The 15,569-nt window shown below is 44.8% G+C and overlaps 1 protein-coding gene across 11 annotated transcripts in view; it reads left to right on the top strand.

Annotated features, from left to right (window-relative positions):
• The window catches only part of MADD (MAP kinase activating death domain), a 57,634-nt gene that overhangs the window by 30,013 nt on the left and 12,052 nt on the right, over positions 1-15,569 (top strand). For 8 of the 11 annotated variants that reach the window (XM_025356092.1, XM_025356098.1, XM_025356099.1 and 5 more), the window contains 5 exons: positions 5,784-5,892; positions 6,474-6,594; positions 6,700-6,805; positions 8,924-9,034; positions 11,802-11,909. In XM_025356092.1, the coding sequence (XP_025211877.1) occupies positions 5,784-5,892; positions 6,474-6,594; positions 6,700-6,805; positions 8,924-9,034; positions 11,802-11,909 (555 nt within the window). Of the gene's footprint in view, positions 1-5,783; positions 5,893-6,172; positions 6,236-6,473; positions 6,595-6,699; positions 6,806-8,923; positions 9,035-11,801; positions 11,910-15,569 lie in introns of all 11 variants that reach the window. The other 3 variants (XM_025356088.1, XM_025356094.1, XM_025356090.1) reach the window with 1 other exon arrangement.

Below are 15,569 nucleotides of genomic sequence, written 5' to 3'. Positions count from 1 at the left end.
TTTTTTTTTGAGACGGAGTCTCGCTCTGTCGCCCAGGCTGGAGTGCATTGGCGCGATCTTGGCTCACTGCAAGCTCCGCCTCCCGGGTTTACGCCATTCTCCTGCCTCAGCCTCCCGAGTAGCTGGGACTACAGGCGCCCGCCACCCCGCCCGGCTAGTTTTTTGTATTTTTTAGTAGAGACGGGGTTTCACCGTGTTAGCCAGGATGGTCTCGATCTCCTGACCTCGTGATCCACCCGTCTCGGCCTCCCAAAGTGCTGGGATTACAGGCTTGAGCCACCGCGCCCGGCCAATTTGTAAATATTTTCTTCCATTCTGCAGACTGTCTCTTCACTCAGTTCATCATGTCCTTTGTTGTGCAGAAGCTTTTTAGTTTAATATAATCCTGTTTGTCTACTTTTGCTTTTGTTGCCTGTGCTTTTGAGGTCTCCATAAACTTTTTGCCCAGACCAATGTCCTGAAGCATTTCTGCTACGTTTTCTTCTAGTAGTTTTATAGTTTTGGGTCTTATATTTAAGTCTTTAATCCATTTTGGGTTGATTTTTGTGTATGGTGAGAGGTAGGGGTCTAGTTTTATTTTTCTGAATAATGGATATCAGGTTTTCTGAGCACCATTTATTGAAGAGATTGTCCCTACCCCTGGTGAATATTCTTGGTTCCTATGTCAAAAAACAGTTGGCTATAAATATATGGATTTTTTTCTGGGTTCTATATTCTGTTCCATTGGTCCATGGGTCTGTTTTTTATGCCAGTAGCATGCAGTTATGGTTACTATAGCTTTCTCTTATATTTTGAAGTCTAGTAGTGTGATACCTTTTTGCCTAGGATTGTTTTGGCTATCTGGGGTCTTTTGTGGTTCCATATGAATTTTAGGATTGTTTTTTCTATTTCTGTGAAGAATACCATTGGTATTTTGGTAGGGATTGCATTGAATCTGTAGATCACTTTTGGTAGTATGGTCATTTTCACAATATTCTTCCAATCCATGAACATGGTATATCTTTACATCTTTTCCCTAAACTCATTCTTACATCAGTGTTTTCTATTTTTCCTCATGGAGATCTTTTACCTCCTTCACTGAATTTATTCTTAGGGCATTAATTTTTTTTTTTTTTTTTGAGATGGTGTCTCGCTCTGTTGCCCAGGCTGGAGTGCAGTGGCGTGATCTCGGCTCACTGCAAGCTCCGCCTCCCGGGTTCACGCCATTCTCCTGCCTCAGCCTCCCGAGTAGCTGGGACTACAGGCGCCCACCACCATGCCCGGCTAATTTTTTTGTATTTTTTTAGTAGAGACGGAGTTTCACCGTGTTAGCCAGGATGATCTCGATCTCCTGACCTCGTGATCCACCCACCTCGGCCTCCCAAAGTGCTGGGATTACAGGCGTGAGCCACCACGCCCGGCCTCTGCTGTTTTATTGTTGGTGTATAGACACACTACTGATTTTTATATGTTGATTTTGTATCCTGCAACTTTATTGAATTCACTTATTAGTTCTGAGTTTTCTAGTGGAGATTTTAGGGCTTTCTTTTTTCTTTTTCTTTTTTAGATAGAATGAGGCTGGAGTAGTGCAGTGGTGCAATATCAGTTCACTGCAGCCTCCACCTACTGGGCTCAAGCAGTCCTTCCATCTCAGTCCCTCGAGTAGCTGGGACTACAGGCATACGCCACCATGCCCAGCTGATTTTTGTATTTGTAGAGACAAGGTGTTCCCATGTTGCCCAGGCTGATCTGGAACTCCTGGGCTCAAGCAATCCACCTGCCTTGGCCACCCAAAGTGCTAGGATTAACAGGTGTGAACCACAATACCCAGCCCGCTTTGAGGGACACTTTGACTTCCTTCTGTCCAATTTGGATGCCCTTTCTCTCTCTGGCCTAATTGCTTTGATTAGCACTTCCAGTTGAATAAAAGTGGTGGAAGTAGACATCCTTGTCTTGTTACAGATCGTAGAGGAAAAGTTTTCATCTTTTCCCCATTTAGTATGATGTTGGTTGTGGGTTTGTCATATGTGACTTTTATTGTTTTTTTTTTTTTTTTTTTTTTTTTTTTTTTTTTTTTTTTTTTTTTTTGAGACGGAGTCTTGCTCTGTCGCCCAGGCTGGAGTGCAGTGGCGCGATCTCGGCTCACTGCAAGCTCCGCCTCCCGGGTTCAGGCCATTCTCCCGCCTCAGCCTCCGAGTAGCTGGGACTACAGGCGCCCGCTACCGCGCCCGGCTAGTTTTTTGTATTTTTAGTAGAGACGGGGTTTCACCATGTTAGCCAGGATGGTCTCGATCTCCTGACCTCGTGATCCACCCGCCTCGGCCTCCCAAAGTGCTGGGATTACAGGCTTGAGCCACCGCGCCCGGCCGACTTTTATTGTTTTGAGGTATGTTCGCTCTGTACCTAACTTGTTGAGAGGTTTTATCATGAAGGGGTGTTGACTTTTATCGAATACTTTTGTATTTGGTATTAGTTTTTCTTTACATGTTTTTAGAATTCTGCATTGAAGCTATTGGGTCCTGAGCCTTTCTTTTCTTTCTTTCTCTTTTTTTTTTTGAGACGGAGTCTTGCTTTGTTGCCCAGGCTAGAGTGCAGTTGCGCAATCTCAGCTCACTGCTACCTCCACCTCCTGGGTTCAAGCAGTTCTCCTGCTTCAGCCTCCCAAGTAGCTGGGATTACAGGCACTCACGACCACACCTAGCTAATTTTTTGTATTTTTAGTAGAGACGAGGTTTCGCCATGTTGTCCAGGGTGGTCTCGAACTCCTGACCTCAAGTGATCTTGCCCCCCTCGGCCTCCCAAAGTGCTGGGATTACAGCCGTGCGCTCCACTGCGCCCAACTTTTTTTTTTTTTTTTGAGACAGAGTCTTGCTCTGTTGCTCAGGCTGGAGTGCAGTGGTGTGATGTTGGCTCACTACAACTTCTGCCTCTCAGGTTCAAGCAATTCTCATACCTCAGCCTCTCGAGTAGCTGGGATTACAGGTATTCACCACCATGCCTGGCTAATTTTTGTATTTTTAGTAGAGACAGGGTTTCATCATGTTGGCCAGTCTGATCTCGAGCTACAGGCCTCAAGTGATCTGCCTGCCTCAGCCTCCCAAAGTGCTGGGATTACAGGCATTAACCATCATGCCCTGTGATGGGAAGCTTTTTATTACAGATTCAATCTCATTACTTGTAATTGGACCGTTCAGGTTGCTATTTCTTGGTTAAATCTTGGTAGGTTGTTTATGTCTAAGAATGTATCCATTTCTAATTTGTTGGCATGTAGTTATAGTCCCTAATGATTTTTTGTTTTTCTGTGATGGCAATTGTAATGTTTCCTTTTTTGTTTTTGGTGTTTTTTTGGCAGGAGTCTTTTCTCTCTCTTTCTCTCTCTCTCTCTCTCTCTCTGTCTCTTTTGGTTAGTCTAGCTCTAATGGTTTGTGGATTTTGTTTCTCTTTACGAAAATGAACTTTTCATTTTGTTGATTATTTATTTATTTATTTTGAGACGGAGCTTTGCTCTTGTTGCCCAGGCTGGAGTGCAATGGTGCAGTCTTGGCTCACTGCAACCTCCACCTCCTGGGTTCAAGTGATTCTTCTGCCTCAGCCTCCCAGGTAGCTGAGATTACAGGTGCCGACCACCACACCCGGCTATTTGTGTGTGTGTGTGTGTTTTTACTAGAGATGGGGTTTCGCCATGTTGGCTAGGCTGCTCTCGAACTCCTGGCCTCAGGTGATCCACCTGTCTCAGCCTCCCAAAGTGTTGGGATTATAAGCGTGAGCCACCATGCCTGGCCTATTTTTTTTAGTCTCAATTTTATTTCTGCTCTGTTCTTGATTATTTCTTCTACTAATTTTGGGTTTAGTTTGTTCTTGCTTTCACAGTTCTTTGAGCTGCATCATTAAGTTGATTTGAAATCTTCCTACTTTTTTGATGTAGACATTTATTGCTAATAAGCTTCTTTCTTAATACAGCTTTTGCTGTATCTCATAGGTTTTGGTATGCTGTGTTTTTATTTTCATTTGTGTGAACACATTTTTAAATTTCCTTCTTAATTTCTTTGTTGACCCATTGGTCACTCAGGAGCATATTGTTTAATTTCCATGTATTCGTATGATTTTAAAAGTTTGTTATTTCTAATTTTCAGAGCACAGTGTTCCCTTGTGGTCTGAAAAGATACTTGCTGTGATTTCAGTTTTCTAAAATTTCTCGTTATACTTATTTCGTGGCCTAATATGTGGTCTGTCCTAGAGAATGTTCTGGGTGTTGATGAAAAGAATGTGTATTCTACAGCTGTTGGATGGAATGTTCTGTAAATGTCTGTTAGGTCCATTTGGTCTAAAATGCAATCTGAATCTAAAATGCAGTTTAAATCCAGTGTTTCTGTGTTGATTTTCTGTCTAGATGATCTGTCCAATGCTGAGAGTGGGGTATTGAAGTCCCCAACTGTTACTGTATTGGAGTATATCTCTCCCTTTAGATCTAATAATATTTGCAATATTTGCTTTATATAGCTGTTTGGTGTTGAATGCATATGTATTTGCAATTGTTATATCCTCTTGCTGAAGTGATCCCTTTGTTACTATATAATTACTTTGTCTCTTTTTAGGTGTTTTTTTTTGTTTTGTTTTGTTTTGTTTTTTTTGAGACAGTCTCTCACTCTGTCGCCCAAGCTGGAGTGCAGTGGTGCGATCTTGGCTCACTGCAACCTCCGCCTCCAGGGTTTTCAAGCGTTTCTTCTGCCTTAGCCTCCCAAGTAGCTGGGACTACAGGTGTGTGCCACCACACCTGGCTAATTTTTTTTTTTTTTTTTTTGAGACGGAGTCTGGCTCTGTCGCCAGGCTGGAGTGCAGTGCAGTGCAGTGGCCGGATCTCAGCTCACTGCAAGCTCCGCCTCCCGGGTTCACGCCATTCTCCTGCCTCAGCCTCCCAAGTAGCTGGGACTACAGGCGCCCGCCACCTCGCCCGGCTAGTTTTTTGTATTTTTTTTAGTAGAGACGGGGTTTCACCGTGTTAGCCAGGATGGTCTCGATCTGCTGACCACGTGATCCGCCCATCTCGGCCTCCCATTTTTGTGTTTTTAATAGGTATGGGATTTTACCATGTTAGCCAGGAACTCTGGATCTCCTGACGTGGTGATCCAGCCACCTCGGCCTCCCAAAGTGTTGGGATTACAGGCGTGAGCCATTGCACCCGGCTGAAAATCTTTTAATGAATAGAAAATCTACTCAGCAGTAGCAGATGAAGTTAGTGATATTTCTTAGGGACAGTAAAAGATAGGAAAGAAGAAATGAACATTTCTCAATTACTAGCCATGTGCTAGGCACTGTTAGGTGCTTTATATGTATCTTCAAATTTAATTCTTGTAAAGTAGTCCTATGAGGTAGGTATTATAACCTTCCTTTGACAGATTAGGAAAATGAGGCTCAGAGAAGCTGATTTTTGTACCTAAGGTCACATAAGCTAATAAGAGGCAGGGATCTGAGCCTTAGTCAGTCTGATGGTAAACCCTGGGTTCTTTCTGCTGTGTTACGTAACTACACAGAGAATTAATCTGATTGTTATTGTTGTTGCTTTAAAGAGAAAATAATCTTACAGAGACTAAGGAGTAAAGATAAGTCAAAAACGAAAACTTTATTGTATAGTTTAGGAGGCAGTAACAGAAAGCAGCGTAAGTGGACTTGCAGAAGCATGGGTACTGGAGTTTATGTTGTTAATGGATGGTGACTGGTGTGACAGCCTCTTAGTGAAATGCTTGGTTTCCTTTGCCCCTGTTCATTGCTACCTCGGCCACTGACCTATCATCTCTTCTCTCTAGGGTAAAGCCCATAGCTTGAAGCCAAGCGTAAAGGAGAAGCTGGCAGGCAGCCCCATTCGCACTTCTGAAGATGTGAGCCAGCGAGTCTATCTCTATGAGGGACTCCTAGGTGAGAAACACACTGGGAAGGCCCTTTGCACTGGAGAAAGCTGGCTCAGCCAGGGGAGAGGGTCACACTGAACAAGTAGCTGGTTGGCTTTCTGCTGATCTCAATGCTGACATTAGATAGCAGTTTTATACCTGAAGCAAACGACTTACTGTGTCCAGAACAAGCAGTGGGTGAAAACTGGACAAGATTGGGTTTTGGTGTTAATCAACAGCCTCTGCCTTTCTGTCTTCCTTTCTTTCCTTTCTTGCTACCATGGTCCTTCCTGCTCTCAAATTGGCAGGAAGGGACAAAGGATCCATGTGGGACCAGTTAGAGGATGCAGCTATGGAGACCTTTTCTATAAGTAACCACATTTATTTGTGTGCTGTGTTCATCCCTCCTCCTTGGGAGGGACTGGGCCTTACTTGAAGGCATCTGGGGCTGGTGGCAGGCATGTTAGATCTGGGGTAGAGAGATTGTGTTTGCTTTGCCCTGGAATTTGTAATTATTCCCTTTTATCTGGATTTTACTCTTTATTTTTGTTTGGCAGCTATATTCTTAAATGTTAAATAGGCCCCCTAAGAAACCTTTATTCTATGCAGGCAAAGAGCGTTCTACTTTATGGGACCAAATGCAATTCTGGGAAGATGCCTTCTTAGATGCTGTGATGTTGGAGAGAGAAGGCATGGGTATGGACCAGGGTCCCCAGGAAATGATCGACAGGTATGGGGCTTAGGAAACCATTGGGAATATGCAGACTCAGCCTCCTCCTGGTTAGTTCTGTGGTCTCCCACTTGAGGGCTGACTTGTGCTTTGTCTTCTGCTTAGGTACCTGTCCCTGGGAGAACATGACCGGAAGCGCCTGGAAGATGATGAAGATCGCTTGCTGGCCACCCTTTTGCACAACCTCATCTCCTACATGCTGCTGATGAAGGTAATGTCATTTTTGCTGTGTCCAGCTCCACTGATGCTAGAAGGGCAAGGCTTGTTCCTGTCACCTGAATTTCGGGGCAGCTGGGAAGCTATCAAGGTATCTTACTTAGGGCTGTCTTCTTGATTGAAAGTCTGAGGCCTCTCTGCCAGCTTAGCAATGTTCTGTTTCTCTGAAGCTGCCAGCCTGTTTTACTAAGGAGTGTTGTAGAAATAACTGATGATTCTCTTTTTTTTTTTTTTTTGAGACAGAGTCTTGCTCTGTTGCCCAGGTAGGAGTGCAGTGGCGCAATCTCAGCTCACTGCAACCTCCACCTCCCCAGTTCAAGTGATTCTTGTGCCTCACCCTCCCCAGTAGCTGGGATTATAGGTGCAGACCACCATACCCAGCTAGTTTTTGTATTTTTAGTAGAGGTAGGGTTTCACCATGTTGGCCAGGCTGGTCTCCAACTCCTGACCTCAGGTGATCCACCCGCCTTGGCCTCCCAAAGTGCTGGGACTACAGGCATGAGCCACTGCACCTGGCCAAGAACTGATGATTCCATACTATTTATTTATTTATTTATTTATTTATTTATTTATTTCTATTTTTATTTTTTTTGAGACAGAGTCTCACTCTGTCACCCAGGCTGGAGTACAGTGGCACGGTGTTGGCTCACTGCATCCTCTGCCTCCCGGGTTCAAGCAATTCTCCTGCCTCGGCCTCCTGAGTAGCTGGGATTACAGACGTCTGCCACCACGCCCAGCTAATTTTTCTATTTTTAGTAGAGATGGGGTTTCACCATGTTGGCCAGGCCGGTCTCGTACTCCTGACCTCAAGTGATCCTCTTGCCTCAGCCTCCCAAAGTGCTGGGATTACAGGCAGGAGCTACCATGCCCAGCCATTATTTGTTTATTTTGAGATTTATATGGTCTCCCTTTACTGAGTAGTTTTAGGATGCCAGTAGAGCTTCCCACAAAATACAATGAATTAATTTTTCTTTTTTACAGTAGTAGATTTTTAAAACTTAGAAAGGATGCTCAGGACCAGGAGTGGTGGCTCACGCCTGTAATCCCAGCACTTTGGGAGGCCAAGGCAGATGGATCACCTGAGGTCAGGAGTTCTAGACTAGCCTGACCAATATGGTGAAATCCTGTCTCTACTAAAAATACAAAAGTTAGCTGGGCATGGTGGCTCACGCCTCTGATCCCAGCTACTTGGAAGGCTGAGACAGGAGAATCACTTGAACTCTAGAGAAGAAGGTTGCAGTGAGCTGAGATCGCACCATTGTATTCCAGCCTAGGCAACAGGAGTGAAAATCCATCTCAAAAAAAAAAAGAAACGATGCTCAGATTTTGTTTTTCAGGACAGCCCTATATCTTACAGAATTTTCCATAGTTATAAGAAGAGCCAGCCATTAACAAAGTAATAGTAGACAGAACTTGGTATGTTGTACTTGGTTTTGTGGCTGTGGAAGACGTATGTTACCAAGTAGAAGAGTTCTGCTCTCAAAGGGAAACATAAGTCTGGAGTTGATGGGTAGAAGAGAATTGTTTGGAGAAGGAGCCACTGGGTTTCTCCTCCTTTTGTTCTCCCCAACCTCCCTAAGTGTGAAGGGATCAGTTGATCAAATGCAGAGAATGCCCCCAGCCCCTCTTGGTTTGCTTCATTTCCTGGTGTAAGTTTCACTGTACTCTGGAATTTGGAGGGTACTGGTTGACTCTGGCTGGGAAAGGATGATGATCCCTAACCTTCAGAGATGTCTTAGCTACAACCCAGTCTGGTGTTGCCACTCTAAGTCATTTCTGAATTACACTATGAAGAGCCTTGGGGGTTTTCAGAGCCCTTGTAGGGGTGAATGTTGTGGTATTGAGTGGGGATAGGGAGAAAGTGTCCTCTGGAACCAGAACTGCTCTAAGAGCCACTTTTCTGCAGAAGCTAACTAGAGACAGAGCCAGGACTTTTCTTCCCCTCATGGTGGCAGAATACACAGTTGAAAGTTTTCTCCCTTGTTCAGTGATGTGGTCTTTCAGAATTTCACTTCTCTCAGATGGTGGGAAACCCACTTGTACATTCTCTTCTCTCTACCTCAGTCGAGAGGAGAGCAGATCCCTTGTTAAGAGTCCTGTTTTGGCTTTTCAGGTAAATAAGAATGACATCCGCAAGAAGGTGAGGCGCCTAATGGGAAAGTCGCACATTGGGCTTGTGTACAGCCAGCAAATCAATGAGGTGCTTGATCAGCTGGCGAACCTGGTAAGCACATCTGGCTACCCCTTAGGCTTCCCATGGGTCGTTTCTTGGTTTGTGTCACTTCCAGTCCAGTTCACCCCTGATTTTGCAAATGGAGCAGTTGTCTTTGACTCTAAATGAGGCATTAGTCCCTGTGTTCTGTGATGGGATTCTCTGTATAAAACTATCATAGTGCATCAGTTTTGATGTGTGGTCTGGACTGCTGAGGATTCAGAAGGTGAAAACTATTTCAAATTATTCTAAAATGTTATTTGCCATTTTCATAGGGTTACGTTTGCACTGATGGTACCAAAGCAGTGGTGGGTACAACTGCTGGCACTTTAACCCAAGTGAAGACAATGGCCCCAAACTATGCCAGCAGCCATTGTATTCCTTGCCTCGATACACTCTCAGTTTTTTGTTTTTTTTTTTTTTTTTTTTTTTGAGACGGAGTCTGGCTCTGTCTCCCAGACTGGATGGAGTGCAGTGGCGCGATCTCAGCTCACTGCAAGCTCTGCCTCCCGGGTTCACGCCATTCTCCTGCCTCAGCCTCCCGAGTAGCTGGGACCACAGGCGCCCGCCACCTCGCCCGGCTAGTTTTTTGTATTTTTTAGTAGAGACGGGGTTTCACCGTGTTCGCCAGGGTGGTCTCGATCTCCTGACCTCGTGATCCGCCCGTCTCGGCCTCCCAAAGTGCTGGGATTACAGGCTTGAGCCACTGCGCCCGGCCCACTCTCAGTTTTTTATTTTTGTTTTGTTTGTTTTTTGAGACAGACTCTCACTTTGTCGCCCAGGCTGGAGTGCAGTAGCACAATCTTGGCTCACTGCAATCTCCACCTCCTAGGTTCAAGCGATTCTCATGCCTCAGCCTCCCGAGTAGCTGGGATTACAGGCGTGTGCCCCCACACCCAACTGATTTATTTATATATATATAGAGAGAGAGAGAGCACGCGCGCGAGAGAGAGAGGGAGAGACAGAGTTTCACTCTCTTGTTGCCCAGGCTGGAGTGCAATGGTGCAACTTTGGCTCACTGCAGTCTCTGCCTTGTGGGTTCAAGCAGTCTTCCTGCTTCAGCCTCCTGAGTAGCTGAGGTTACAGGCATGCACCACCATGCCTGGCTAATTTTTGTATTTTTAGTAGAGACGGGCATTCGCCAGGCTGATCTCGAACTCCTGACCTCAAATGATCTGCCTGCCTCAGCCTCCCAAAGTTCTGGGATTACGGGCGTGAGTCACTGCACCTGGCTTACACTCTTAGTTTTTTAAAAATGCTAGTTGTGCTTATAAATGTCCTTGAAGAAGCAGTGAAAACTGTTACTTTTATTAAATTGATTGATTATACTTTTTTTTTTTTTTTTTTTGAGACGAAGTCTCGCTCTGTCGCCCAGGCTGGAGTGCAGTGGTGCCATCTCAGCTCACTGCAAGCTCTGCCTCCCAGGTTCATGTCATTCTCCTGTCTCAGCCTCCCTAGTAGCTGGGACTACAAGCCCCCGCCACCACACCCAGCTAATTTTTATATTTTTAGTAGAGACGGGGTTTCACCATGTTGGTTAGGCTGGTCTCTAACTCCTGACCTTGTGATCCACCCACCTCGGCCTCCCAAAGTGCTGGGATTACAGGTGTGAGCCACCACTCCCAGCCAAGGGAGACCCCATTTCTACAAAAAATAAAAAAATCAGCCAGGCACGGTGGCATGCACCTGTAGTCCTAGCTACTTGGGAAGCTGAGGTCACTTGAGCTCAGGAGGTTGAGGCTGCCATGATTCACGATCGCACCACTGCACTCCAGCCTGGGTGACAGAATGAAACCCTGTTTCAAAAAAAAAAAAAAAAAAAGATGTATGGAGAATAGGAGCTCACTGTTGCCCAGGGTGGTCTCCCAACTCCTGCCTGGGCTCAAACAGTACTCCCGACTTGGCCTCCTAAAGTGTTGGGATTATAGGAATGAGCCCCCATGTCTGGCCTAAATGGATTTTAATGTAATAGTGTAAAGCGTTCATTGATGGGCTATCAGATTCCACACTGCAGCTGACTTTCAAAAGCTGCTGTTGCTGGGTGTTGTGATTTATGCCTGTAATCCCAGGTACTTGGGAGGCTGAGGCAGGAGTGTCACTTATGCCCAGGAGTTCAAAGCTGTAATGGGCTATGGTCATGCCACTGAACTCCAGCCTGGGTGACAGAGCGAAACCTTGTCTCTTAAAAAAAAAGAAGCTGCTACTTCTCAAGTTCTGGTATAGTGTTAAAAAAAGAATACGTCTATTTATCTGAAAAGGCTATGAAAATCCTCTTCCATTTTCCAAATACGTAACTGTTAGGTCGTTTTTTTCATATACCTCAACCAAAGCAACATACTGCAACAGACTCAATGCAGAAGCAGATAGGAGAATGCAGCTATTTGCTGTTAAGTCAAACATTAAAGAGATTTGCAAAAATGTGAAATGGTGCCTTTTTTTATAGAAAATATAGTTCTTAAAAATGTTTATATTACTATGTAATGGGTTATTAATGAATTACTGTTTTTGTAATTATTTGAGAAATTTGTTTAAATTTCTAGTATGTAAATATCTATAACTCACATAAACAAAAGCTCTTTGGAATCTTCAATAAATTTTAAGAGATATGGGGCTTCTGAGACCAAAACATCTGAAACCACTTCCTGGGTGACCAGTGGCCAGCAGATGAGACTGTGCTGAGGAAGCTGATACGAATTTGATTGCTGGGTGGGGAATTCTTGGCCCAGAGCCCTCTTGAGAGGGATGTATGACTGTCTCAAAAAAATCTCTCTTTCATCAGAATGGACGCGATCTCTCTATCTGGTCCAGTGGCAGCCGGCATATGAAGAAGCAGACATTTGTGGTACATGCAGGGACAGATACAAATGGAGATATCTTTTTCATGGAGGTAGGTGCTGGTTCACGCTGGGGGCCGAAAGGGCTATTGGAGAGTCACAGGGAACTCCTAGAACTGATGCCAGAATATTTTTCTCGTTTCTCTCATTCATCTTCATGATCCATTTATCATTAAATTATCAGATTGGGATTTTCTGGGTTTTTTGTGTGTGTTTTTTTGAGATAGGGTCTCGCTCTGTCACCCAGGCTGAAGTGCAGTGGCTTGATCTCAGCTCACTGCAACCTCCGCCTCCCGGGTTCAAGCAGTTCTCCTGCCAGAGCCTCGCAAGTAGCTGGGATTACAGGCGCCAGCCACCATGCCCGGCTGATTTTTCTATTTTTAGTAGACATGGGATTTGATCATGTTGGCCAGGCTGGTCTCAAACTTCTGACCTCAAGTAATCCACCCACCTTGGTCTTCCAAAGTGCTGGGGTTACAGGCATGAGCCACTGCACCCAACCAGATTATCAGATTGTTATTCAGATAATTAAATTTTATATAGTTATAGTAGATGATACTCATTTCTTTTTTTTTTTTTTTTTGAGACAGTGTATTGCTCTGTCACCCAGGCTGGAGTGCAGTGGCGTGATCTTGGCTCACTATAGCCTCCGCCTCCCAGGTTCAAGCAATTCTCCTGCCTCAGCTTCCTGAGTAGCTAGGATTACAGGCATGCACCACCATGCCTGGTCAATTTTTCGTATTTTGGTAGAGACGGGGTTTCATCATGTTGGTTGGCCAGGCTGGTCTTGAACTCCTGACCTCAAGTGATCCACCTGCCCTGACCCCCCAAAGTACTGGGACTACAGGTGTGAGCCACCGCGCCCAGCCCTATTTATTTTATACACACACACACACACACACATATACACACACACATATAAAGAGATCTATCTGGGGCCGGGCGCGGTGGCTCAAGCCTGTAATCCCAGCACTTTGGGAGGCCGAGACGGGCGGATCACAAGGTCAGGAGATCGAGACCATCCTGGCTAACACGGTGAAACCCCGTCTCTACTAAAAAATACAAAAAACTAGCCGGGCGAGGTGGCGGGCGCCTGTAGTCCCAGCTACTCCGGAGGCTGAGGCAGGAGAATGGCGTAAACCCGGGAGGCGGAGCTTGCAGTGAGCCGAGATCCGGCCACTGCACTCCAGCCTGGGTGACAGAGCAAGACTCCGTCTCAAAAAAAAAAACAAAAAAAAAACAAAAGATATCTATCTGTATGTAGATGATATAGTCACATTGTTCATAAATCAGAATAACAGAAAATAGTACACATTGGGAAGTCTTACACTCATTCTTGTCCCCTTCCACTGAATTTTCCACTCCCCTCACCCCTTCATCCTATAGACAACCACTTTTATTAGTTTCCTTTGTAAATTCCAGTGAATTTTTTTTTTTCTTTTTGAGACAGAGTCTTGCTCTGATGCCCAGGCTGGAGTGCAATGGCGTGATCTCGGCTCACTGCAACCTCCACCTCCTGGATTCAAGCAATTCTCCTGCCTCAGGCTCCCAAGTAGCTGGGATGACAGGCGCCTTCCACCATGCCCGACTAATTTTTTGTACTTTTTTTTAGGGATGGGTTTTCGCCATGTTGGTCAGGCTGGTCTCGAACTCCTGACCTCAGTGATGCACCCGCCTCGGCCTCCCAAAGTACTGGGATTGTAGGCATGAGCCAGTGCCCCGGGCCTTCCAGTGGATTTTTATGCAAACAATAAAATATGAACACAAATTCTTATTTTTCTTTTTTTTTTCTCTTTGAGATGGAGTCTCGATGAACACAAATTCTTATTTTTCTCCCTTCTTTTTTTTCTCTCTTTGAGACGGAGTCTCGCTCTTTTGCTCAGGCAAAAAGTGGTCCAAACTCGCCTCACTGCACCCTCCGCCTCCTGGGTTCAAGCAATTCTCCTGTCTCAGCCGCCCAAGTAGCTGGGATTACAGGCACCCACCACCATGCCCAGCTAATTTTTCTATTTTTAGTAGAGACGGGGTTTCACCATATTGGCCAGGCTGGTCTTGAACTCCTGACCTCAAGTGATCCGCCCACCTTGGCCTCACAAAGTGCTGGGATTATAGGCATAAGCCACGCCACCTGACCTATTTTTGTCCTTTCTTTCAGAAAGATAGCGCATCTTATCAATTGCTTTATTCCTTGGGTTTTTTCATTTAATATTGTCCTGGTCCACTTCTGTATCAGTACCAAGAAAGCTTTCCCACTCGTTTTATGGCTACGTGTATTCCACTGTGTGACTGTGCCTTAATTTATTTAACCAGTCACTACATATGGATCCTTGGGTTGCTTCCAAATTTGCTGTTAGTGATACTGTGAATGATGCTGTGCCTGCTTCATTTTATACATGTGCAAGTGTGTCTAAGGATTCCGAGAAATGAGATTGCTGGGTCAGAGGGACAATGTATTTGTAATTTTGGTTGATGGAATTCTTAAGTGTCTCATAACATGTAATACCCCCTTTGCAATTTATTTTGTTGAAGAAATTGGATCATTTGCCCTGTGGAGTCTCCTACATTCTAGATTTTTTGCTGATTGTGTCTCCTTTCTGTTAGCGTGTTTCTCTGTCACATATTTCTCATAGACTGGTAGTTCAGTTTAGAGGTTTGATCACTTTCAGATTCACTCTTCTGGGAAGAACACTTAATGAGTGGTGCTATATGCTTCCTGTTGCCTCTTATGGTCATCCCTGTCCTACTGATCAGTGGGCTCAGATGTGGGCAGTCTGATCTGCCCACCAGAAAGTTCCTCATTTGTCTTTTCTGATTTTGCCTATGATATTTTTTGACACACATAAATTTTTTACTTGTATATAATTTTTTTTTTTTTTTTTTTTTGAGACAGAGTCTGTCTCTGTCGCCCAGGCTGGATGCAGCGGCACGATCTCGGCTCACTGCAACCTCTGCCTCCCAGGTTCAAGCAATTCTCCTGCCGCAGTATCCCAAGTAGCTGGGATTACAGGTGCCTGCCACCACACCCGGCTAATTCTTGTATTTTTAGTGGAGATGGGGTTTTACCATGTTGGCCAGGGTGGTCTCGCACTCCTAACCTCAAGTGATCCACCCACCTTAGCCTCTCAAAGTGCTGGGATTACAGGTGTGAGCCATCACGCCTGGCTACTTTTATATAATTAAATTAATCAATAGTTTCTTTTACGGCTTCTGGATTTTGAGACATAGTGAGAAAAAGCCTTACTCTCTAGGATTATAAAGGAAATTGACCATGTTTTCTTCATTTCTGTGTTTTTAATTCTGAAACAGACCTCTAAGTAATTTTAAGGACCAAGTACAACTCCTAAATATAAAGTAGTGAAATTTTGCTTATGTTATCTGTTCCCCTGTGATTTAGCTGAATTTGATTTCCACAGTCACAGTTTTTTGAACAGGTGGTTTACCAAACAGAGGGGCTTACCCTGAAGCAGAAACATACACGTCAGTGTAGCCAAGAAAGAGTCATTTTCATGTCACCCTTTAAAGTGTTAGAATTTGCCTTGTTGCCTCTCGGAGCTGAGGGCTGACTCAAGACGCCTGCACCACAGTAGAAGTGCCACATGACTCTTGCCCTTTTCTTTTCCTTTAACAAAAAAAATCTCTCGAGCAGTTTCCTTGGACTACTCTTACTCTCACCACTGTACAGAGGGAGCCTCATGCTAAGTCTCTGGAGTGTG

The sequence above is a fragment of the Theropithecus gelada genome, chromosome 14 (assembly GCF_003255815.1).
Source record: "Theropithecus gelada isolate Dixy chromosome 14, Tgel_1.0, whole genome shotgun sequence".
NCBI classification, from domain to species: domain Eukaryota; kingdom Metazoa; phylum Chordata; class Mammalia; order Primates; family Cercopithecidae; genus Theropithecus; species Theropithecus gelada.
The sequence above is the reverse complement of the archived record's forward strand: the minus strand, read 5'-3'. Positions and strand labels throughout refer to the sequence as shown.